At 51.9% G+C, this 23,974-nt stretch overlaps 1 protein-coding gene and 1 non-coding gene across 4 annotated transcripts; one reads left to right on the top strand and one right to left on the bottom strand.

The window, feature by feature from the left end:
• Positions 1-517: 517 nt before the first annotated feature.
• On the bottom strand, positions 518-23,911 carry Poldip3 (DNA polymerase delta interacting protein 3). 3 transcript variants are annotated; one of them, XM_048354351.1, is made up of 10 exons: positions 23,739-23,911; positions 15,796-16,186; positions 15,137-15,223; positions 11,796-11,891; positions 9,243-9,419; positions 8,713-8,790; positions 6,389-6,518; positions 2,960-3,026; positions 2,182-2,390; positions 518-2,146 (listed from the first exon to the last, which is right to left on the bottom strand). In XM_048354351.1, the coding sequence occupies exons 1-9, from the start codon at positions 23,795-23,797 to the stop codon at positions 2,213-2,215; spliced, it is 1,263 nt and encodes a 420-aa protein (XP_048210308.1). In that variant the 5' UTR covers positions 23,798-23,911; the 3' UTR covers positions 518-2,146; positions 2,182-2,212. The 3 variants fall into 3 exon arrangements, with proteins under 3 accessions (XP_048210308.1, XP_048210298.1, XP_048210288.1); XM_048354341.1 differs by lacking the exon at positions 23,739-23,911 and adding an exon at positions 18,555-18,901 and having other exon boundaries at positions 518-2,149; positions 2,185-2,390; XM_048354331.1 differs by lacking the exon at positions 23,739-23,911 and adding an exon at positions 18,555-18,902 and having other exon boundaries at positions 518-2,390.
• On the top strand, positions 12,579-12,680 carry LOC125341305. Its single transcript, XR_007208954.1, has one exon. It is a non-coding gene; the product is annotated as a U6 spliceosomal RNA (small nuclear RNA).
• Positions 23,912-23,974: the final 63 nt, after the last annotated feature.

Raw genomic sequence — 23,974 nt, 5'->3', positions numbered from 1 at the left:
CTGAGGAATTGAACCCAGGGCTTTGTGCATGCTAGCTAGGTTAAGCACTCTACCACTAATTCTGCCTCTAGATTGTTCATACTTTTTTGCCAGTCCTGGGGCTTGAACTCAGGGCCTGAGCTCTGTCCCTGATCTTCTCTGTGCTTATTCTACTACTAGAGCCACAGTGCCACTTCCAGCCTTTTCTGAGTTTACTGAACTTTTCTTGTCCAGGCTGGCTTCAAGCTGTGATCCTCAGATCTCAACCTCCTGAGTAGCTAGGATTATAGGCGTGAGCCACTGACACCAAGCGCTATCTACTCTTAATATAAAATAACCAATAATAACTAATTTCTCCGATGTCCTATTTCTATTGCCCTAAGGGGTAAATTATACTCGTGAGCAGTTTCTTCAAAGTCCTTAAGCTGTGTGGAAGAGCACTCGGGCCTGTGAGGCACTGGAGTCCGCCCGCGGCCAGCACTTCCCAGGTCCCACTACAGCCACCGAGCACCATCTCTGAAGGAATGACACCTCCACAGTAGGAATAACAAACATTTATTCAGAAGTGGAAAGCGATACAGTCGACTCTGAATCTTGATGCCCTCTCTCTCCTCAACACTGGACATGGCAGGGGAGTGGGGGTGGAGGCCGCAGCGCTGCCCACCACCCTCTCCTGTTCCCCACAAAGACATTTCATGGAGCAGGGGAGGCCAAGTCCCTACAAGGCCAGGAGGCTGCAGAGCGCATCCCGGCTTGGGAAGGAGCCACACGGGCAAGTCACCTGGCACCCCTACTCTCAACAAAGCCCAGCAGCGCCCCGATTGTTCCCAGAACCAACAAGTGAGAGCCTAGTGCCTTCTGGGGCGCTCCTGGCCCAGGAAGGGCGTGTGTGGGAAGGAGGAATGTCTTCCAGCTGCTAGAAAGGAACGTTTGACCCTGACGGGGAGAGAGAAGCGCAGCCCGCTTGGAAGGAGCAGACAGCAGAGCGCCTGCGCCCGAGCTGCGCCACGGACGCTGGCTCACACTCCATCTTGATCTTCCTTCCCTGCTGGGCCGGGCAACCTCGGGCAAGGCTGGGCTTCTGCATCCTCTTCCCTCAGCTAAGTAGCCTCAGGGAAGTCTCCCGAGGCTCACGGTGCTTCCCGGGCTGCACAGGTGATGTGGGAGTGACCCCCAGCCCGGCCCCCAGCTGCGCGGGCCTGGTGGTGCCCCGTGTGCGGAAGGCCACCAGGAGCAGGGCCTCCTGGGGTTTGGCGGGTGAGCCAGCCGCCTGGGAGAGCTGTGCTCACCGAGGGCCCATCTCCCCATCGCCAAGGCAGAAAAGCACATGCGTCTGGCATCCCTGGCTGGTGTTTGTGGCTGACCAAGGCCAGAAAGAGCCAGAAGCAAGACACCACCTTCCATCCCAGCAACTCAGCAGGCCCCGTGCTGCAGGAGGGGGACAAGAGCCTACCCAAGTCCCAGCCCGAGCACCCCGGCACCTGCATCTAAACTAGATGGTGATGACCACCACGGCAGGCAGGCCTGGAGGGCCCAGCACGACCCCCAGGAGGCTGGAGGGCTGGGCTGGGCATTGAGCGCAGCTCTAGGAACAGGAAAACATGGCTGTGGGGACTCACTCTGCGATGCCTGAGCGCGCAGCTCCCCACGCACGAGCTGCTGGTGGTGCACTTCTCTGAGAGCCGCAGCCCATCCTGCCCTTGCCCAACGCCCCCTGCAGACCAGCAGCCAGGCCTGGGAACGGATTCCTGCCCAGGCCGCTCCACGGACCAGGGGGGCGAGCGGACCACTGCCAAGCTGAGCCCACGCCCACCGCTTCGCCAAGGCCTCCCTCTCCGCCTGCATCAAGAACTTGGAAAGCAGGAGGGAAGGCAGCCCCTCGGCCCAAACGGCCCCATCCCGTTTGGAAGGACGCTTCCCACCGGGCCACGGGGACGCCCCCAGAGAACTCAGCGCACCGTTGCTGGAGAAGAAATCCGCTTGGGCGGAGGTAAGGAAGGGGGGGCTCCCGCCGACACACTCGGGCCTACCTTGGTGAAGAGGTGCAGGGGAGGAGAAATGAACTACAGAAACGTGAATGTACAGCAGAGCACAGGTAGGAGGACACGGAAAGGCAGGCCCCGTCCAGTGGGGGCGCCCTCCCCACGTTCAGGGCTGCAGTCCGAGGGCCCCTGGGTCGCGCGCTCCGCCTTGGGAGACAGAGCCACCCTCGCACGCCCTGCTTCTGCCCTGCTCAAAGTTTGATTTTGAATTCTGTGGGCTGCGTGGTCACCGAGGCCCCCGAGGACTTGAAGAGCGCTTTCAGGATGGTGTCGGGGTCCACCTCGGCAGCGGGGCTGGCGGCGGCGGCCGGGGCCACCCTCCGGGGCAGCTCGCTCTCCTTCTTCACTGCAGGGCTGTCGCTCAGCCGCCTGTGGGGACACAGACGCGTTTCGGTTGGCCAGTCTAGGGGAGCCACCCTGAGAGGGGGAGGACCCTGCCTTGCCCGGGGCGAAGCACGGGGCACAGCCAGACAGGGCACAGGCAGACGGGGCAGAAGCTGCAGGCCCCTCTCGGGCTGTGAGCACACACTAGGGCACTGCCACGTCCTTGAATTAAGACTGCCTAGCTCAGCGAGTCCCCAGACTTAACCAGGTCAAAAAAGAGAATGGTATAAAACCCCACTCCCTAACCCCCAAATCTCCAAGCAGGCCCGCACCCCCCAATCCCTCATTCCACTCTCCCCCTCCTCCGACTATCTGCCCTATTGAGAAAATGGGGTGTGGCAAGCACCCCGCTCAGCTGCTCTAAACTGCAAGGCCCAGGAGGAGGCCAACTCCTGGGGAACCCTTTGGTTCCAACCTAACACTCCAGGCTGCCCATTGGCCACCCTCACAGGAGAGGGACTAAGGACGGAGGAAAGGGGGGTGCCGGTCATTTGCCCGTCAGAGTAGAGAGACCACCATGCCCTCCCCCCCAGGATCCCGGCACCAGGACTCACAGCAGGATGGGCTGCTCAGAGGTGATGACGTGGCCGTTCATGTGAAGGTTGCACTTCATCGGTTGCCCTGAAAACCAAAAGAAGGAGGCTCTATGGGAACTCCACTCCTCCGCCTTCGCCACCCAGCATGAGAGCTGGCGCTGGCACCTGGGGGGACCCGCCTGCCCGCTCCCTGGGGAGCCTGTCCTCCCACCACTGGGAGGAGCCATCACTTCTGCTATGCAGTCGACGCAAGGTCTGGGCCACCATGGGAAACAAGTGCTTCAGTTGTTTTTCGGGAACTTGGAGGATCTCAAACCAGGTGAAACACAAGCCTTCTCCCGGGCCTGAAAGTGTCTGGTGGATGACGTCACAGAGGCTGTGACGTCCTATGGCAAGCCCTGCTGCTTTACCGCCCAGACCAGACCACCGAGCACGTCAGCTTTCCCCAGGTCTCAGGCGCGGGTGAGCTCCACCCTACCTCACCCTCACTCCTGAGCCAGCAACGCTGCTAAACCCAGCCCGGGAAGGCAGACTTCAGACTCGCCCTGCCATCCCCACCACTGTCTTGTGAACCAAGCTGAATTTTCCCTTGTGCAAAGCTTGTTACCTTAGTGAGTGGCATATTAGGAGATGGGCACACAGACTGGCTCAGTAACTAGTCCCCACCTAGCCAAAGTGATGATGCCAGGGCCACAGCCCTGAACCCCCGCAACGGTCAACTACACAAACCCCCTTTCTTTACAAAATAGCCAGCTTCTAGGGTTTCATTATGCCAGCACTACACAAATAAAGTCCCAGGGTGCAGGGTGTGAGGGAACCTCAGTAGCGAGCCCCCCGAAGCAAAGGCACATGCGCGAAGAGTTAACTGGGGAAATGAGAAGCGGACAGTTCAGTGAGAAACCACCCACAACTATTGGTGAAGCAGGTAAGAAAGGAAAATGTTTTCACTATGAAATTATGCCAAGTAAGGATTCAAAGGTATATATATATGTTCACATTTCTCCTTGCCCATGAAGGGCCAGTCTGGGTGGAAAAGCTTGCTACCCCCCACTTCTAAAAAGACGAAGCTAGAGACAAGCTCAGGTGGGAGACTGCCAGCCGAGCGAGAAAGCAGTGTGAATGCAAGGCCTGGAGTTCAAATGACAGTACTGCCAAAAAAGAAGAGGAGGAGGAGGGAGGAAGAAAGGAGGAAGGAGGGAAGAGGAGGAAGAAGAATCTTTTATTCTGCCTCTACTCTGTAAGTGAAAAAACAAAGCCTGATGACAACATATGTTTATATCATGGTTTTGAATATCTTAGGCTATTTCTTACAAAGTATCACAGTTCATTAGCAATGCTTCAGGCACCGGCGGTTCTGCTGGAGATAACAATGAGACCCACTTAATCCTTTCCAATTTAACAGGCATTCTGCAGAATCAAGGGGTAATTGTGACTTCCAATTCTTATTATGTAAAAATACATTTCATAAGACTATTATTGCTGCATCTCAACAGTGACTCTTCTGATGGAACTGGGCAACTAAAATGGAAAACCTGGCAAGAGCTCGTTATTCTGGATGCCATTAAGAACCTTTGTATTTGGCTGAGGGTGTGTGTAGTTCAGCATCAAGGTGCCCAGCACGCCCAAAGGTTTGGGGCTACTTCCATCCCGTGTCCCCTGCCCCCCGTTGTATCATGGGAGGAGTCATGTCAAAATAATCAATGTTATCAGAGGTCTGGAGAACATAACTGGAAAAAGAGAAGAACTGGAGTTAGGAGACGACTGCTTGGCGCAGTCCCATTCCAGGACTGAGGGCTCTCGAGGAGTCTGCTCCTGGAGAAGGCTCAATGAGTTCTGTTGAGGCGCCCACACGACGAAAACTTCCTTGCTAACACAGAAGACTGGCTCAAGTGATTCTTTAGGATTGGGGATACTGCTCGGCAAGCACGTTTCCTATTCCTCAGCCCGTCAATTTTTATTTTTTGAGACACAGCCTTGCTATGTAGCTGGGTTGGTCCGGCATTGGTAAACCTCCTTCAGCCTCCTGAGTGCTGAACTACAGGCAAGAACCACTATGCCTGACCTTTGATTCCAGTTCTGAAAGGTGTCTGCTGTGGTGCATGCCATCGTCCCAGCACATTCAGGACGATGGTCCGTGAGAGGCAGGGGCAAGCAGCTGGGGTCTGGCCACGGCGGGCCTCAACCACCAGCTCCCTGTCAGCAGACAGCCAAGCTGGAGGCAAGGCCCTCGCCAGCAAAAGACGACTCGCTTCAGACTCACAGGATGGATGGCTAGGGTACAGATGTTTGTAGACATAATGCAACTGCACACTAAGGTCACAACACAGTACACATTTTTCATACACCAACAAGCCAAGTCCTCCCTGTGTCTTTACTGCAGTGAGCTGAAGGGGGTGCCTGCATCGGCTGCCGACAGATGTGCTCTTCAACTTCAGAGGTGCAAGAAGAAAAAAGGTTGGAAATAAAAGAACAGACAAAGCAGTAAATAGCAACACTGAGAACCAGTGAGTGGGAAGGGAACAGAGTGTGGCAGCTAAGAGCCCCTCCCTACGGCCACCAGGATGAACCAAGTGAGCAGTTTACTCACCCTTGCAGAGCTTAACATTTAACAAAGCTCCAGGCCTCTGAAGAACCTGTACCCTGGAGGCAAGCAGGACAACATCTGGAGCAGCTGGCCATGGCTCTTGGCTTCCCTGGCAAAAGCCTTGGGAAAATCATCTATGTAGAAATAGTGTCTCGCTTTTTTCCCTTTCCTGCTGGCCCTAGGTCTTGAACTCAGGGCCTAGGTGCCACCCCTCAGCTTTTTTGTTGGTGGTGGTGATCATGGGGTTTGAACTTGGGGTCTGGGCACTGTCCCTGAGATTTTCTGCTTAAAGCTAGAGCTCTGCCGCTTTGAGCCACAGCTCCATTTCTGGTTTTCTGGTGGTTAACTGTAGATATTAGAGTCTCACAAACTTTCCTGCCCAGGCTGGCTCCGAACCATGACCCTCAGATCTCAGCCTCCTGAGTAGCAGGGATTGTAAGACCAGAGCCATCAGTGCCTAGCATCCCTTAACTTAGGCTCAAGGCCTAGTGTTCTACCACTTGAGCCCAGGTCCCCTTACAGCTTTTTGGTGATTAACGGGAGGTAAGATTCTCACAGACTTTTGTGCCCAGCCTGACTTTGAACTGTGATCCTTAGAGCTGGCTCTGGAGTGGTGGCGTGGCAGCATCTCATTTTTCACTGGACTTGCAGTTCTGTCCAGCAAGAGTTTACAGCTCCGTATTGTGAGACTACACACCCCGCCCGATGCTGGTGTGATGCTGGTGTGCAGGAGACCCCAGGCGGACTACTCAGGATGTCTTCCCACCCACCCATCTCATAGGAAAGCTTGCTCCAGACATCTGCTTGCCTCAACACACAGAAGCTGAACTAGGAGTATGGTGATAGCTTTCTTCCCAACTTACCATCCAGACACCGGTTGTTGTACTTTTTATATGCTGTAATGGCGTCATCCTTCTTGACAAAGACCACCTCTGCTACCCCAGGATGCACCAGTCTAGCTCGTTTAAGAGCTCCGCACACACAGAAAAGCTCCTGCAAAGAACAAGAGGGAGTTGGAGAGAATTCCCAACTTCTTCCTGTATGTGCATACTCCCCGGGTGCCACGGTAGCCACACCACAGGTGAATGTGCACTGTGCTCAAGGTCTCTTTCTGGTGTATGTGTGTATGCCAATGCACGGAAATCTAGGGCTTGAACTCAGAGCCTGGGAGCTGTAATTGAGCTTTTTTTGCTCTAGGCTAGGCTCTATCACCACTTGAGCCACAAGTCCACTTTTGGCTTTTTACTACTTGGAGATTAGGACTCTCACAGACTTTCCTGCCTAGGTTGGAAAGTTGAGATCTTCAGATTTCAGCCTCCTGAGTAGCTAGGATTACAGGAATGAGCTACCAGTGCCTGGAAAGGCTTATCTGGGATCAGATGAGACCAGCTGACTGTGAGAAGGACGGGGCCTACACGCCTTCCTGGATCTGTGAGCTCCCATGAAGTTACTGGAAAGTTCTCAGTGACCACCTCGACAAGGACAGCAGATTTAGAATTCCTCGGAGAGCTGTTGTGAGAATGAGTGTAGGCTTGCCAAAGAGAGAGTTGTTCAACGGTTACTTGGAAATGCGTTGACAAGAGTTCTGGCTTTCCCAGGATGTAGGACTCGGCGCTACACTAGGACAGCACCTAGCTCAGGAGAGGCAGCTAGCCAGTCACCAAGCCAAAGACGAGCCGGGCTTGGTCACCTTATCAGTGGTGTGATCACCTGTACATTTCTGAACTTCTCTCAAGATTGTTATTCCGAAAATAAGGCTTGGCCCTGGGGAGCAGCTCTCCCCTCCCCTTCCAGGGTTTCTGGAGAGCTCAACCAAGTGGACATGCTTTGTGCATGTGTCATCATCAACTCAACTCCATCCTCCTCCTCGTTCCACTGGCAAGGAGTCTGAGGCCAGAGAGGAAACAGCAGGTGGGGACCAGCGGGGGGACCAGCCCAGAGGCCATCAGCACTGAGCCACTTCTCCATCTATAGCTGCCTTAAACTCACTGTGAGGGCACAGAGAAGGCTTAGGAAAAGGCCCCTAGTGTTAAGTTTTTTGTTTGAATTAAAAAATAATTTTTGCTGGGTGCTGACGGCGCACATCTATAATCCCAGCTACTCAGGAGGCTGAGATCTGAAGACCATGGTTCAAAGCCAGTTGGGGCAGGAAATCTGGGAGACTTTTAACCACCTAAATGCCCGAAGTGGAGCTATGGAGCAAGGCTCAGCCTTGGACAAAAAAACTCTGCAGATGGCGCCCAGGTCCTGAGTTTAAGCTCCAGTACCAGCACCATCAACAAGCAAGCAAATAAAATTATATAGGTAGGGCTAGGAACTAAACCCAGGGCTGTGCTTTGCTAGATAAATGTTATTCCACTTGAGCCATGCTTAACACTGGTGATGTTTTGATGGCTAATCTTGATGATGTGGAGCGGTGTAGCGCAAGCTGTGTCTGTCTCACAGGTACTACGAGGCTCGGCCGCACTGCAGGCCCAGTCATGGGCCCAAGTGATCACAGACTGAAACCTCTCAACCAGGAGCCAAAATAAGACTTTCCTCCCTTCAGTTGTTTATGCCAGGCATTGCGTCACAGTGATGAAAGGCTAACAACACGTACATTCCAAAGGAGGCAGAAGTCTCAAGACTCACAGAAAAATCTCCAACTGTAGTGTAGGATCTACTCAGGAGTCACTAGGACACAGCTATCCCGTGCCCCAGAGGAGGGCCAGGCAAGTGGCTGAGTGCAGAGGTTGGGCAGGAAAGAATGGAGAGAGCTGGCCTGATTGCTGTCCTCGTCTAGGCCTGTTTAAAAAGCGCAGTGCTGGCAGCCTTCACAGACCATCTCCGCCAGGCCCGCATGGGCCAACCAAGCCGGCCTGGGATTTCTGGAGGACTCTGCTGCCCGAATGGATACAGTAGCCAAACAAAATAGCTTCTGCTAAATTCTTGGTGAATCTTGGAACACACCAGGCAGACAATGCTTAAGGGACTGAGTCCTGGGCCTCCCTGGTCATCCATCACGTCGGTGTGCAAGTCTGCACTTGGTTTCCCCCAGACTGTACCCCATACACTTGTTCCTGTTGGCTATTAGCTGAACCGTGATGCCTTCCTGTTAAGTTCCAGCAAAGCAATGGGCTGTGGTCTTCGAGCCCTGTGCCACAGAAGCAGTTTGAGAAGGAAAACTCCGGTAAGCCCCAGTACTTACAACAATGTCCTCTTCGGTGACTCGGGGGTGCAGATTATTCACAGTCATCTTGGTACCTTCCAAGGGGCTGAGAACAGCCTACCACACAGACAAGAGTGTTACCAGGAGTCCAAGGGCAGGGTACAGCCACCCCACACTCCATAGGCAATCAGGACAGCCCAGAGGAAACCCACACAGAGTCAACACAACGGAGCCCTGGGGGTCCCAGTGCCCACTGCACCTCAGGACCATGTGTTTAAAGGAGGAGACTCTCACTTCCCAAATACGCCTGGAATGCTCCTCCTGCTTCTGGACTCCACCAGCTCACATGGTACATTCTCCTTAAAGTACTCCCAGATTCCCCACGTGGCTCGAGCTGTTCTTTCCTCCTGGCTCCCAGAAGCTCTCCTCAGGGAAGCCCTCTGCCCACTACACATGGCGATTTCTCTGCAGGGCTGGCTCCACCTACCTGCATCACCCATGGGGGGGACACAGCATTCTGCTCACCCAATACATGCTGACTCGTCTAGGAGGTGCTCCTATCAGCTCACCTCAGCAGATGGCAGCTCTTTGGGGGCCTCCTCCTTATTCACCAGTGTACGGGACATGCTGGTCAAGGCCTTGGTTCGAATGGAGGGGAGAGCAGGGGCAGTGTAGGCATCATTCTGAACCACTTTGGTGAGCGGGAGGGCCTTGGACATGGACAGCTTGGAGGTGCTCAGTCCAGCCTGCAGAGGAAGACAGGAAGTTGAGGGCGGCTGAGCACGAGGCTCAGGCACAGAGATGCCGTTCTGTGCAGTGCTGGGAGCTCTGGTCAGGAAGCTTCCACACAGCCCTTGGGAACTCGACAAGGCCACACCGTTCCAACATGTGCACCTCGTCGGCGGGGCACTGGTGGCTCACGCCTGTAATACTAGCTATTCAGGAGGCAAGAAAGTCTGAGACTCATCTCCCAAGTAACTACCAGAAAACCGGAAGTGGCACTGGGGCTCAAAGCAGTAGGTAGAGTGCTAACCTTGAGCAAAAGAGCTCAGGGACAACCCCCAGCCTGGAGTCAAGCTCCACAACGGACAAAACAAACACATGAACAGAAACACGCAGGGAGGTCAGGTTTAGTCCTGAGGATGCTTCTCCGACAGTGGCGGGAACACCAGTTTCCTGTAGCCGAGCAGAGGCACATGTGCAATCCCAGCCACCTCAGCTCCCCGACTGTCAGAGTGCACACGCACCACCCCCCCAAACTGGGGAGGTGGCCCTTGGAAACATAAATTCCCAGTGCTGATGTGACTGAAGAAAAACAGGCTTCACACTGAAGCAGGAGGTACTCTTGCTGCTTTAGGATGGTTGATAAATAATCACTGATCCAGAGAGGAAGAAGGAATGAAGCAGCCAGGGAGGCCGGGCCGGGGCGGGGCAGGTCGCCAGGTCCCAGCCACCCTGCATCTCCCGAGCCAGTACAATGGCCTGGAAGCTCAACAACCAGACCCACTAGTCAGAGGCAGTTATTTCACTTCTCTGCCTGCTTCCTTATCCATAAACCAAGTGTTTTTTTTCAATGAGTTAGCCATGTAACTGACTCACAGGTCTACTTACGAGAGCCATCTGGTTCTCTTGTAAAGAAACAAAGTGGTCCGCTTCATATAGCACTTGGAAGAGTTAAATTAGGAAGCCAGAGGTTGGCCCCATACTCAGGTGGTGACCAGAGCAGAGTGTTTGGGCTCGGGAGGGGGCGGAGGGGGCTGCTCACCAGAAGGAGCTGGCGGGCAGCCCACAGCCTCGCTGCTGTCACGTGCCGTGCCCACTCCTCCGGCAGCACACCGGACAACACCCTAGCCCGCAAGTCCTCCCTGGACACAGCCCCATGTGTTGAGTGGGGCCCATGGGTTTTGCTAGCATAGCAACCCTGAGAATCCAGTAGTCCTCCCTGTGGAGGGACCAGAGCAGAAAGTTCAGTCACAAAAGAAAAAACAAACAAACTAGGGACTGGAGGTATGGTTCAAACGCTAGAACATCAACAGAGTAAGCAGTTTTGGGGTGGTGGTGGTGGGGACCTGACAACCAAGGAAAAAGTACCTGGAATTCCTCCTGAAGGATTACTCATTGCTATGAACTTCAAAACTTTATATTCATAACAACAGTATTAAGCCCGAGGACCTTTAAAAACACTTGCTCAGGGCTGGGGATATGGCCTAGTGGCAAGAGAGCTCACCTCGTATACAGGAGGCACTGGGTTTGATTCCCCAGCACCACATATACAGAAAACGGCCAGAAGTGGCACTGTGGCTCAAGTGGTAGAGTGCTAGCCTTGAGCAAAAAGAAGCCAGGGACAGTGCTCAGGCCCTGAGTCCAACGCCCAGGACTGGCCAAAAAACAAACAAACAAAAAAAAACAACACTTGCTCAGCAGGACAATCTCTCCATAAAAGGACTAAGATCATTCTCTCAGGACTGGGTGGCCTCAGTAGTGGTCCCCTGTTGGGCTGATTCCTCCATCTTGTGCTGGCACATGCACGCTGGCTCGCCTTTTGACCACCAAGGCTCAGGGACAGAGCCCTCATGCCACAAGCAGCCCCTTGATCTAGGACTTCCCAGTCTCCAGAAGCATGAGCTGAGGATCTTCCACTGCTTAAAATGTCCTCAGTCTGCGTTGCTCTGCTGCAATACAAAATGTGCCAGGATACTCACACATTTCCCCCCAAGTGCCTGAAGCACAGCACTGGGAACTTTGGCTCTGAACTTCACTCCCTGTGGGATCTCGGCAAATCCCTGGACATCCAAGTCTCAGTATTTACAAAATCAATGGGCTGGCTATTGCCTTGGTGTTTCCTCGATCAGCAAGGGTGGTAAAGAAGAGCCGACTTAGACACAAATGTGAATGGAGAAGAGCCGGAGAGGTTAAGACAGCTAGTGCCCCCTGTGAGGAATGCAAAGACCTCTTTGGCTATTTCCTCGTTCCCATTTAGTCTAAATAGGCAACAGTTGGCTAGTTCCAGCTCTAAAGATCTCAGGTCCTGAATCACGAACAGGGCTTATTCTGCACAACCCTTCCATCCACTTCACGAGACCATACACGCAGTAAGGGTAAGAGAAAGGAAAACACTATACCGTGTGGGGAAGAAAACTGCCCGAAGCTGAAAACTTCATCTGTTTAGCAGGAATGGGTGCTAAAACATCATCCTCTTCATCTAGGTCGTATAAATTCTGCAAATAAAGAAAGAGAAGCTGGGCTGGCATTGATTAAGTAGCAGTGCTCATCTAGTACTGTGAGATCCTGGTTTGTTTTTCCAGTGACACACACACAAGCTAGCTAGCATGGAGGCCCTTGGCCCACAACTTTGAGACCAAGCCCAATAGGAAAATGGCTGCTGGTGTGAGCGGGGTTCTGGGGTGGAGGTGCCTCAAGGGGCCAGCATTGGAGAATGGGGCTTTAGTCCCCACAGTGACTCTCCTCTTCCTGCTCCTCCCCTGAACTGGGGCCTCACTCTAGTTCTGGCTGGTATAAAGCTCTTAATCTTCCTCCCTCAGCCTGCTGAATACTGAGGCAGGGCCAGAAACACCTTTTGTGAGTAGGCGATAGCTAGGAAGAGTCTCTAAAATGTCCATCCCATCTGTGTGGCTCAATGACAGCGGTACAAACCTACATGGTACAGCCCTCCACACACCTATACTGTGCGGTGTACATTGCTGTACAAAGTACATGACTGCATTCTTTGGTTTGGAAAGCCCAGGCCAATCAAGTATGTAGCCTACAGAAATTAAGTCCAAACCTTAGATTTAGCCTTAACAATGTTCACAGCAGAAGGATTTCTAACAGTAAAAATAATAGGCAAAATGTTTAATAGATTCTAAAGCCAGCAGATTATTTACGTGTCAAAAGTGTTTATAGTAGTTCTCACTTCTGCAGCACACACTACAACTGGAATGGTGCAGAGATTAGTAAAGCCTCTGCACAAGGATGACATACAAATCTGTGAAGCATTCCATATTTTTATAAAATAGACTTCACATAAAATCAGTAAGGAGGAGCTAGGTGCTGGTGGCTCACACGCTGAGATCTGAGGAACTCAACAGCAAAGATACTACAGAAAACATTCAAAACACATGGAGACTGAATAACACACTGCTGAACAGCAGGTGGGTCACTGAAGAAATAAAGCAAGAAATCAGAAAGCTAAAGATTACGTCAGGAAGTGGAGCTGTGGCAGAGTGGTAGAGCATTAACCTCGAGCTTTTGTAAAAGCTCAGGTACAGGGGCTGGGAATATGGCCTAATGGTAGAATGTTTGCCCTCAAATACATAAAGCCCTGGGTCCGATTCCTCAGAACCACATAGATATAGTAAAGGCCAGAAGTGGCGCTGGGGCTCAAGTGGTAGAGTGATTGCCTTGAGCAAAAAGAAGCCAGGGACAGAGCTCAGGGTCCTGAGTCCCAAGCCCCAGGACAAGGAAAAAAAAATCTGAAGACAACATCAGGAAATAGAAAGACCTCCCACGTTGATGGATATCGTGAAAATGACTATACTGCAAAGGTGATCTACAAATTCAAGGAAATAGCTACCAAAATCCCAATTTCAGGGGCTGGGGATATGGCCTAGTGGCAAGAGTGCCTGCCTCGGATACATGAGGCCCTAGGTTCGATTCCCCAGCACCACATATACAGAAAAACGGCCAGAAGCGGCACTGTGGCTCAAGTGGCAGAGTGCTAGCCTTGAGCGGGAAGAAGCCAGAGACAGTGCTCAGGCCGAGTCCAAGGCCCAGGACTGGCCAAAAAAAAAATCCCAATTTCAGGGGCTGGGAATATGGCCTAGTGGTAGAGTGCTCGCCTCGTATACATGAAGCTCTGGGTTCGATTCCTCAGCACCACATATACAGATTAAAAAAAAAAAAAAGCCAGAAGTGGCACCGTGGCTCAAGTGGTAGAGTGCTAGCCTTGAGCAAAAAGGAGCCAGGGACAGTGCTCAGGCCCTGAGTCTATGGCCCAGGACTGGCAACAAAAACAAAACAAACAAAAATCCCAATTTCATTCTTCACAGAGACAAAGAAAACAACCCCAAAATTCATATGCAACAACAAAAGACCTCAAATAGCCAAAGCAATTTTAGGCCAAAAAGCTGGTGGTATCACAATTCCAGACCTCAAACTCTGCTACAGGGATATAAAAACAAAAACTGGACCAAAGACCAACGGAACAGACTAGAAGACCCAGAAATAAACCCATATATTTCACAGTTATCTGATATTACACAAGGGATCCAAAAATACACATTGGAAAAAAGAGAGCCTCTTCAATAATTGATGTTGGGAAAACTGGGCACCCATATGTTGAAAACTAAAATTGAACCCTTGTCATCATGCACCAGCATCAACTCAAAGTGGATCAAAGACCAACACCAGACTTGAAATTATGAAACTACTGCAAGATAGAGTACAAGAAACATTAGAACCTATAAGCATAAACACACGCAGGAACTTTCTTTTTTTTTGGGGGGGGGGGGTGGTGGTGGTCCTGAGGCTTGAATTCAAGGCTGGGCACTGTCCCTGAGCTCTTTTGCTCAAGACTAGTCACAGCTCCTCTTCTGGCCTTTTGGTGGTTAATTGTAGGTAAGTCTCATGGACTTTCCTGCTAGGGCTCACTTTAAACTGTGGTCCTCGGGCTGGGGATATGGCCTAGTGGCAAGAGTGCTTGTCTCGTATACATGAGGCCCTGGGTTCAATTCCCCAGCACCACATATATAGGAAATGGCCAGAAGTGGCGCTCTAGCCTTGAGCAAAAAGAAGCCAGGGACGGTGCTCAGGCCCTGAGTCCAAGGCCCAGGACTGGCCAAAAAATAAAAATAAACTGTGATCCTCAGCAGGAACTTTTTGAAAGTCTTAAGGACACAGCAAATAGGAGACTTGACAAATGGGATACATCAAAATAAAGTTTATGCACTGCAAAGGACAGTTACTAAACTAGAAGGACAGCCAACAGACTAGGAGATCTTTACCAACAATGTATCCAAAATATACAAAAGGAGCTCAAGAAAATACACCACAACAAAAAAAATCCCCAACAAACCAGTCAATAAATGGGCAAAGGAACTAAAGAGATGAAGAAGGGAAGGAAGGAGGGAGGGCGGGAAGCAAGCAAATAAACACGTGAGGCGTGCTCAACATCCCTAGCCATAAAGGAAGAGCAACTCATGGGCTGGGATATGGCCTAGTGGTAGAGAGCTCGCCTCATATTCATGAAGCCCTGGGTTCGATTCCCCAGCACCACATATACAGAAAATGGCCAGAAGTAGCGCTGTGGCTCAAGTGGTAGAGTGCTAGCCTTGAGCAAAAAGAAGCCAGGGACAGTGCTCAGGCCCTGAGTGCAAGCCCCAGGACTGGCAAAAAAAAAAAAAAGAAGTGCAACTCAAAATAACATGTGCGTGCATTTGTTCGTTCATTCATTCATTCACTCTACCTGTTTGGCCTGGTGGTTATTGACAACGTTGATCCTCATTCCAGCAGGATGTGCATGAAGTGGTACCATGGGCTTCTGCTGTGGAACCTAGAAATACTCAGTGGTCACACGCATGCACTCTGAGTTGGAGATCACTGTGCTTGAAATATAATGGCATGCACTCTGAGTTTTTGGCAAAAGGAGCTAGAGTGCCTTGCCTCCAAGCACCAAAGCAACATCACTGATGATACTATGTGGTAAGAGCATGCAAAGCCTGATGAACTTGGCTAAGGTTTGCTGCTCCTCTGTCCCTGTCCCTTCCCTACTGGGTGGCAGCTGTGGCAGGGCCCTGCACAATCAAGTGCCCCAGGTCCCCACAACCCACTGGCTATGTCATGCCAGATGAGTATGTCCTACATTCTTCTTTTACAAAACTGGTGTCATAACCCCGAGACTGGAGTGAAAGCAGTGCTGAACAGGTTGTATCCTTTCTTTTCTCTTCCCTCTACTATCTCACTCTGGGAAGTCATTTCGGTTTTTACCTTTCCTTCCTCACACGGTTTAACTGGCTATAATGTACATAAAAAGCCTTCATGAGCAGCAAGCTGCTGGACAGACACTTGGGAGAAGTGCATTTTTGCCCAAACACTGCTCTCTGCTCCACAGACTCCCAAATCTACCTGGATGGTTTTGGTGAGCTTCAGAGCAGGGGTGACTGTCCCCACGGGAGGGCTTGTGAAGGCCGCAGGGGACCTTCTCTTCAGGCTGATGGTCTCCCGGGCATCGGCCACCTGGCGGGGCTTCGGTGGCACTGTGCTCTGCTGCTTGCGAGAGTTAAGCATCTCTCTGGCATCCTGTACTTTCCCTTTGATCCGAAACCGAGCATCTTTCTGCAAAAGCTTTTCCCGGGCATCTTTGACACCCAGCTTGAGGCGGGCATCTGAGAGGCCAATCTTCTGTCGGGCATCAAATCTCTGCTGGAAAGTGGCTGTACGTGTTGACTGGCTAAGCAGACTCTGCTGGATCCCAATGCGGGAGCGCACGCCTCCAACCCCCGGTCTGGTGCTGAGCCTGTGAATGAATATCACATTGCATTGGTAGGAAGGAGATCCATGGAACACCTGGAACACAGCTGGTTCTGGGAAGCCAAAAAGCTGCTCTCTCTCACTCACCCAGACCACCCCAGGCTCGGTGCTCTAAGGCCTGCAAAGGCATGGGCAATAATGGACCCACCCCGGGCTGGGAATGTGGCCTAGTGGCAAGAGTGCTTGCCTTGTATACATGAAGCCCTAGGTTTGGTTCCTGAGTACCACATATATAGAAAAGGCCAGAAGTGGCGCTGTGACTCAAGTGGCAGAGTGCTAGCCTTGAGCAAAAAGAAGCCAGGGACAGTGCTCAGGCCCTGAGTCCAAGGCCCAGGACTGGCAAAATAAATAAATAAAGTTAAAAAAAAAAAAAAAGAAAGAGCCAGAAGTGGCGCTGTGGCTCAAGTGGCAGAGTGCTGGTCTTGAACAAAATAAGCCAGGGACAGTGCTCAGGCCCTGAGTCCAAGGCCCAAGTCTGGCAAAACCAAAAAATAGTGGACCTACCCAAAACCTATAAATGCACAAAGGGACCTGTGGTAGGCAAGAAGGCTCTGGACTCATGCATATTTTCCCACTAGCTTTTAAAGAGGTTCCCATTCTCTTACATGTAAGGTCCACCAAAGGGAAAAAACCCCAAACCTCTCCTAAAATATCTGGTTACAGTGGCTGAGACGCCAGCTGGGACAAAAAAAAAAAAAGTTTAAAAGACTTCACATCAGCGGAAACAGCCGGATGTGATGCCTGTGACCTCAGCTACAGCAAGAAGCATAAATAGGAGGAGCGAGGTCCTGGCTAGCCAGGCAAAAGGTCAAGCCCCATCTAAAAACAAAAAACAAAAAACAGCAGTAATCCTAATTACTCAGGAGGCTGAGATCTGAGGATTAGTTAGGGCAGGAAAGTCCACCGTACTCTTAGCTCCAATTTATCACTAAAAACAGAACCACAAAACCCTGCCCCAGCATAGTAGCTCATGCCTGTCATCCTAGCTCCTCAGGAGGCTGAGATCTGAGAATCACATTTCCAAGGCAGCCCAGGCAGGAAAGTCTGTGAGACTCCTATTTCCAATTAACCAACAGAAAACTAGAAGTAGGCCTGTGGCTCAAAGAGGTACAGCACTAACCTTGAGCACAAAAGCTCAGGGATAGCACCCAAATCCTGCATTCAAGCCTCACAACCAACCAAAAAAAAAATTAAAAAACAAAACAGGGGCGGGGAATATGGCCTAGTGGCAAGAGTGCTTGCTTGCCTCGTATATATGAAGCCCTGGGTTCGATTCCCCAGCACCACATATATAGAAAACAGCCAGAAGTGGCACTGTGGCTCAAGTGGCAGAGTGCTAGCCTTGAGCAAAAAGAAGCCAGGGACAGTGCTCAGGTCCTGAGTTCACGGCCCAGGACTGGCAAAAATAAACAACAACAATAATATAACTCACAAGCCGTTATTTGTGGCTTCTGTCTGTAATCCTAACTACTCAGAAGGCTGAGATCTGAGGACTGTAGTTCGAAGCCAGCTGGAGCAGAAAAGTCCCCATAAGACTCGTATCTCCAATTAACCACTCAAAAACCATTAGTGTCACTGTGGTTCAAGTGGTAGAGCTCCAGCCTTGAGCAAAAAGAGGCCCACAACAGACAAAACAAAAACACTCAGTGATGTATTCAGGTAGCTCATGCCTGTAATTTTTAGCTACTCAGGAGGCTGAGATCTGAAGATCACAGTTCAAAGCCAGCTTGGGAGGACAGAGACTCTTACCACTATATTAAACACCCAAAAAAGCCAGAAGTGGAGCTGTGGCTCATATGGTACAGTACTAGCCTCAAGTGAAAAAGCTCAGGGACTGTTCAGGCCCCAGGACCAGCACACACACACAAAAATATTCAAGCATAACAAGAGCAGAAGGACTGGAGGAGTAGCTCACGCAATCAAATGCCTGCCTAGCTAGTGCAAAGTCCTCAGTTCAAACTTTAGGACAACCAGGCTATAGGTTCAGAACAGGGCTGTCACTGAAGTCCAAGTCATAACAATGAGAAAAAGGATTTTTGTTAACAAACATCACCCAGACAAAAATGCTCACTAATGAGGTCTTCCCCAAAGCCCCACAGGCTTGGGGCCAGGCAATCAAATTTCCAAAAGGAACATGGTAAGGTATGGGCCTCTGGGTGCAGCAAATCGAGGGGGTGCAAATAGATTCCCAAGTAATCACCACATTCCGACGCTACGAGCAAAGTACAGAATCTGTGGGCATAGCACAAGCAACCGAACACGGGCAGCGGGAAAGCTTAGACGTGGCCTGCAGTGTCTGGAAAGAACAGCATCTCCAAGGGCATTCCAGAATGGTACAATGTAGAAATGCTCACCTCAGCCCACGCCTTCTGACTTCCTTGTATGTGCAACTCAAGTGGGTAGCTGAGGTGTCCAGGCTTCTCCATTTCCCAAACTCAAAAGCACTCATTCCACCCCTCCCACACCAGCAAAGCCTCTCTGCCACCCAGATCCCCAGACACTGGCTCTCTCCTGGGAGGTTCAGAGCTCACCACACAAAGCTTCTATTAAGGTACTTGTCACGCTGCATCACAATGATCTCTTTATCGGCCTGCAGCTCCCATAGAATCTTGAGCTAGCGGGGACCTACCCTGCACCTCCTCACCTCTTTCAACCCAGCATCAAGGCATCAGGGCTCAAAGTGCTATTTGGAGCTAAGTGGTTGCTGAGTGCCAGGGACCCTGTGGGGCTCCTAGCGGGAGACTCCTGATTCAGGAGGAAGAGAATCACAGAGCTAGAGGCATGGCTAGGACTGAATCCTAGGGCCCAGGACCTTAAGGCTAGGGGTGACTCCAGAGCCCACATGCTTTCCATTCCGGGGAAAGTAAACTATGGCTGACCTGGAGGACTCCTAGATAGAGAAACAGTGGGAAGACACACCCCGGAACCTACCAGTCCATCAGAACCCCTGGAAGAAAGGAGCTGCTCTCCAAATCTGACAGAACATCACAAATGAAACAAAGAAAAAACTGTAGAACTTCACTGATAATGCCATCTACCACATAATCAAATTAGACACACCCAAGCCAAACCTGTTTACCAAGGCTTTTCTAAATTCTGACATCCAAATTCTCCCTCCTCTTACCACTAAAGAGTTCCCGATATTTACAACTAAAGGAGGTGACATTCAGGACCCCACAGCAACAACTTTGCTTCTAAAAGTCCAGTTTTCCAATTTCACCAACCAAAGGTAAATGTCAAGGGAAAAAAAAGAGAGAGGTACTGGGGCACAGCAAGACATCCGCCCTGGCAAGCCTAAGTCCCTGGGAAAACCCTTACACAGCACAAGAAAGAAAGCTAACCACCTACAAGCAAGAACCTCAGATAATCATGATTTCCTTTCCTTTCCTTTTTTTTTTTTGGGGGGGGGGGGGGGGTTGGCCGTGGGGCTTGAATTCGGGGCCTGGGTGCTATCCCTGAGCAATTTTGCTCAAGGCTAGCTCTGACACTTTTTCTGTTTATTTTGTTTTGCTATTTGCTCAAGGCCAGCACTCTACCTCTTGAGCCAGAGCACCACTCTGACTTTTTCTGGGTATGTGGTGCTGAGGAATCAAACCCAGGGCTTCGTGCATACAAGGCAAGTACTCTACTAAGCCACATTCCCAGCCACGGTTCTACCACTTTCCGTTTTTGAGTTAGTTAAGTGGAGATAAAAGTCTCAAACTTTTCTGCATGGGCTGGCTTCAAACCATGTTCCTCAGATCTCAGCCTCCTGGGTGGCTAGGATTACAGGTATGAGCCACCAGCACCAGCTAGTAATGACATTCTTAAATTTCATATCCATGAACAGAGACTCTCTGTATGAAGAAACCCTTAAAAAGGAAGGTGGGGGTGGGGGGCGGCTCTGGTTAATACTTCTGCAGCCTTACAACCTTACAGTATTTATATACCTCAACAGTTTTTCTTCTCTGATAATTAGCAATGGCCATTCGAAGTATGAGAAGAATTTTCAGACTCCATGGGAGTCTAGTCTATCTATCGTTGATAGACAATGCTTGCTACAGCTATGAAAGCAGCACCAAGGGTTATGAAAAGCTTTATAAAGAAGATAAAGAAGGTAAAGCCACTGTAATCCTTGCTACTCAGGTTTTATTTTTTGGCCAGTCCTGGGCCTTGGACTCAGGGCCTGAGCACTGTCCCTGGCTTCTTCCTGCTCAAGGCTAGCACTCTGCCACCTGAGCCACAGCGCCCCTTCTGGCCGTTTTCCATATATGTGGTGCTGGGGAATCGAACTGAGAGCTTCATGTGTAGGAGGCAAGCACTCTTGCCACCAGGCCATATTCCCAGCCCACTCAGGTTTTATTTATTTAAATAAATAAAAAGGTAAAGCTGGTGTTGGTGGCTCATGCCACTCCAGAGTCTGAGATCTGAGGATCCAAGTTCAAAGGCTGCCTTAGCAGGAAAGTCCATGTGACCCTTATCTCCAATTAACAAGCAAAAAGAAGTGGAGGTGTAATTCAAGTGGTAGTCTGCTAGCCTTGAGTAGATAAACTCACACGGACAGCCCTCAGGCCCTGAGTTCAAGACCCTAGATGGACATGGAGGGGAAGGAGAGGGAGGAGGAAGAGGATAAACATTAGGGGGTAGGTAGCTTGCTTCTGTAATTCCAGCTACTCAGGAAGCTGAATTTGAGGACAGACGTTCAAAGCCAGCCCCAGCACAGAAGTCCTTGACACTCTACCTCCAAGTAATCAGCAAAACACAGGACTGGAGGGTTGCTTATGTGGTAGACCACAGCCATGAGCAAAGAAGCCAAGCAAGAAGGCTCTGAGTTGAAGTCCTAGTATGAATAGGTACCTGGGCACACACAAAAACTAAACATTAGAACCTAAAGAATAAAAATTATCCTGTATGTATTAGTATCCTGTATCTAGTTCTGATATACTGTTACATCATTCCTTCCCCCAAAAAGCTAAGGAAGGGGGAGTACTGTCCTCAGCGGAGATCTGGGACACCAGCCACGCCCAGGAAGAGCACCTTCGCTAGTGATAAGCATGGATGCAGTGGGCTCACTTGGGGACAGGCCACAGTGCTTGTCTGGCGGGAAAGACCATCAGGATGGCGGCTGGCATTTTCATCTACAGTCACGGCTGCATTCTGGGAAGTAGGTGTAAGCTCAGCGTCACCAGTGAGATTAATCCTACCTGGTTTAATTCCTGTACGCCACCTGTCAGCCCTTTCACAGCACAACCAGAGGGGCAACTGGGGGGGGGGGGAGATAGCTGCCAGTTCCCGATGCTGGAGCTGCTCCTGGGGGAGTGAGGAGCTACTTCTCAATTTGATGCGTTCACTCCTGGTGACACCAGTTCTTTCCATTTCTTTCATGATCAGCTTTAGGGGCTTTAGTGTTCAGGCTTTTTATACCCACAGCTCCTCTTTCCTGCATGAAAAGACAGCTATTCATCCCAGCAGGCAGCGGTACTGGTTAGAAGGCAGGCATTAGTCATCAGGAATTTTTCAAATAAACACTCCTGCTAGGGGTAGGTCTCTAAAACAGAGTCAATTATGTTAGCCTCCTGCAGAAGAACTGCGGAGGGCTCCCTCACAAAGCCGGACCCCTCTGGGGGGGCCTCCATTCCTGCCCCCATTCCTGCCGGCAGCCTCACCTCCCACAGTGGGGCTACTGACATTCCCCAGCACATTTCTGCACTTTTGTCCCCAGTCAGTTAGGAAGGGGAGGGAGGTTCTGAGGAGTGCGCTCACTGGCCTACCTCAGTCGGCGAGGTCCACGGCCCCCCATGTACTCCCCAGCTGTCACCCAGAGGAAAGGTGCTGCTGGCCAGGGAGAGCACAAGCCCCCCACCGGACCAGAGCACACCCCTTCATTCCAGATGGAACCCGAGGCTCCTATGAGAATGCTTCACCAACTCCTACTTCTGTGGATGGAGACTGGCTACCACACCTGAGTCTAGACAGGTATTACGTCCAAAGATTCTTGGCTTTGAGGGGAATATAGAAAGTGGATCCTAATCCACGAGGGAAAAAGATATAGAAAGAGCTTAATTCAAACTATTGCTAAGATTAATTATGAATCACTGCTTTAGAGAAAACAATAAAAACAACACTAAAGACACTAAGAGTGAAATGACAAGCCACCAGCAGAGAATATAAACTCTTACATATTAAGAAGTGGGCTGGGGATATGGCCTAGTGGCAAGAGTGCTTGCCTCCTATACCTGAAGCCCCGGGTTCGATTCCCCAGCACCACATATATAGAAAACGGCCAGAGGTGGCGCTGTGGCTCCAGTGGCAGAGTGCTAGCCTTGAGCAAAAAGAAGTCAGGGACAGTGCTCAGGCCCTGAGTCCACGCCCCAGGACTGGCAAAAAACAACAACAAACAGGTAAGTGAGGCTGAGATGTGGCTTAGCGGTAGAGTGCCTTCCTAGCACGCATGCAGCCCTGGTTTCAACTCAATACCACAGAAACAAGCAACGCTACAAGTTGTGCTGTGGCTCAAGTGGTCAAGTGTTAGCCTTGAGATAGCAGCGCCCAGGCCCTGAGTTCAGGAAGGGAGAGAGAAAGAGAGGGAGATCTTCAACAGTGTGTGTAACATCGTCGGGCTCTTTTCGAAGCACCATTAATTTCCTAGGCCTGATGGCACTTTGGCAACTTGTGGAAAAGAAGAGAGAAGTGGGGAAACTGTACCCTGACAGAATGGCTGCCGAACCCCCACTTCCTTACCTAGCCAGTCCCCAGAAGGTTCCTATTTCTACTACAGTAGCACTTGGCTACAGATGAACTTTGTCTGCCTTTTTTTTGGGGGGGTGGGGGGCTAGGTCAGTTTCGACCTTGTGATTCCCCGGCTGAGTGTTGGGGGGTTACAGGTGAGCCCCCAGCTCCAACAGGGCGGCACGATCGTCAAAACGCGTTAAAACAGCGTGTGGAGGAACTAGGTCCTGCGGGCCGGTGCCGGTGAGCCCGCACCGGGACGGCGGGGGGGAGGGGAGGCGGGGGGGAGGGGAGGCGGGGGGGCCGAGGCCTGGCTGGGGCACACCCGGGCGGGGGGGGGGCGAGGAGAGCGGGTCATCTCGTCCCCTCTCTCCGCTACGTCGGTGTTCCCAGGCAATGGGGAAGGCGACGAGCGCTCCTCCACTCTGGCGTCGGCCCAGCTCTTCCGCCCCCACGGGGAAGGAAGGACCCCCCCACCCCCACCCCCCACCCCGAGATCTGAGGACGGCGGTCCAGAGCCGGCCCGGCCTGGGCGGTGGACGCTCAGGGGCGGCTCCCGGGCACCGGGGTGGGAGTCCGCCCGAGCGGCCGCAGCTCCGACGCCGGCCCGCCGCTCCCCGCCCCCCCACCCGCCCGCCCGTGACGCGGGCTGAGGAACCGACCGACGGCCGGCCGGACGCCGGGGCCCGCCGCCGCGGCCAATGAGGAGCGAGGCTGGGCAGGGGGCGGCGCAAACGGCCCGCGCGTGCCGCCGCGGCGGCTCCCTCCTCCTCCCGAGCCCCCGTGGGGCCCGGGCCCCGCTTCCTCGGGAGGGAGAAGAGGCCTCTTACCGTCCCTTCGTCGCCGCTCCGCGCTTCCGGATGAGCTCGTCCAGGGAGATGTCCGCCATCTTGCGCCACCCAACGAGCCGAAAGCAGCTCCAACGCCCTCAGCCCCGCAGCCCGCCCCTTCGGCCGCCACCGAGCGAGGAGCAGCTTCCGGCGCCCGGCCAACCGACTCTCGCGATAGCTGAAAACCGGGCCAGCACCGGAAGAGGTGGGATACTCCCCATGAGCCTTCGCGATGC

This window comes from Perognathus longimembris, chromosome 1 (genome assembly GCF_023159225.1).
Source record: "Perognathus longimembris pacificus isolate PPM17 chromosome 1, ASM2315922v1, whole genome shotgun sequence".
Taxonomy (NCBI): domain Eukaryota; kingdom Metazoa; phylum Chordata; class Mammalia; order Rodentia; family Heteromyidae; genus Perognathus; species Perognathus longimembris.
The sequence above is the reverse complement of the archived record's forward strand: the minus strand, read 5'-3'. Positions and strand labels throughout refer to the sequence as shown.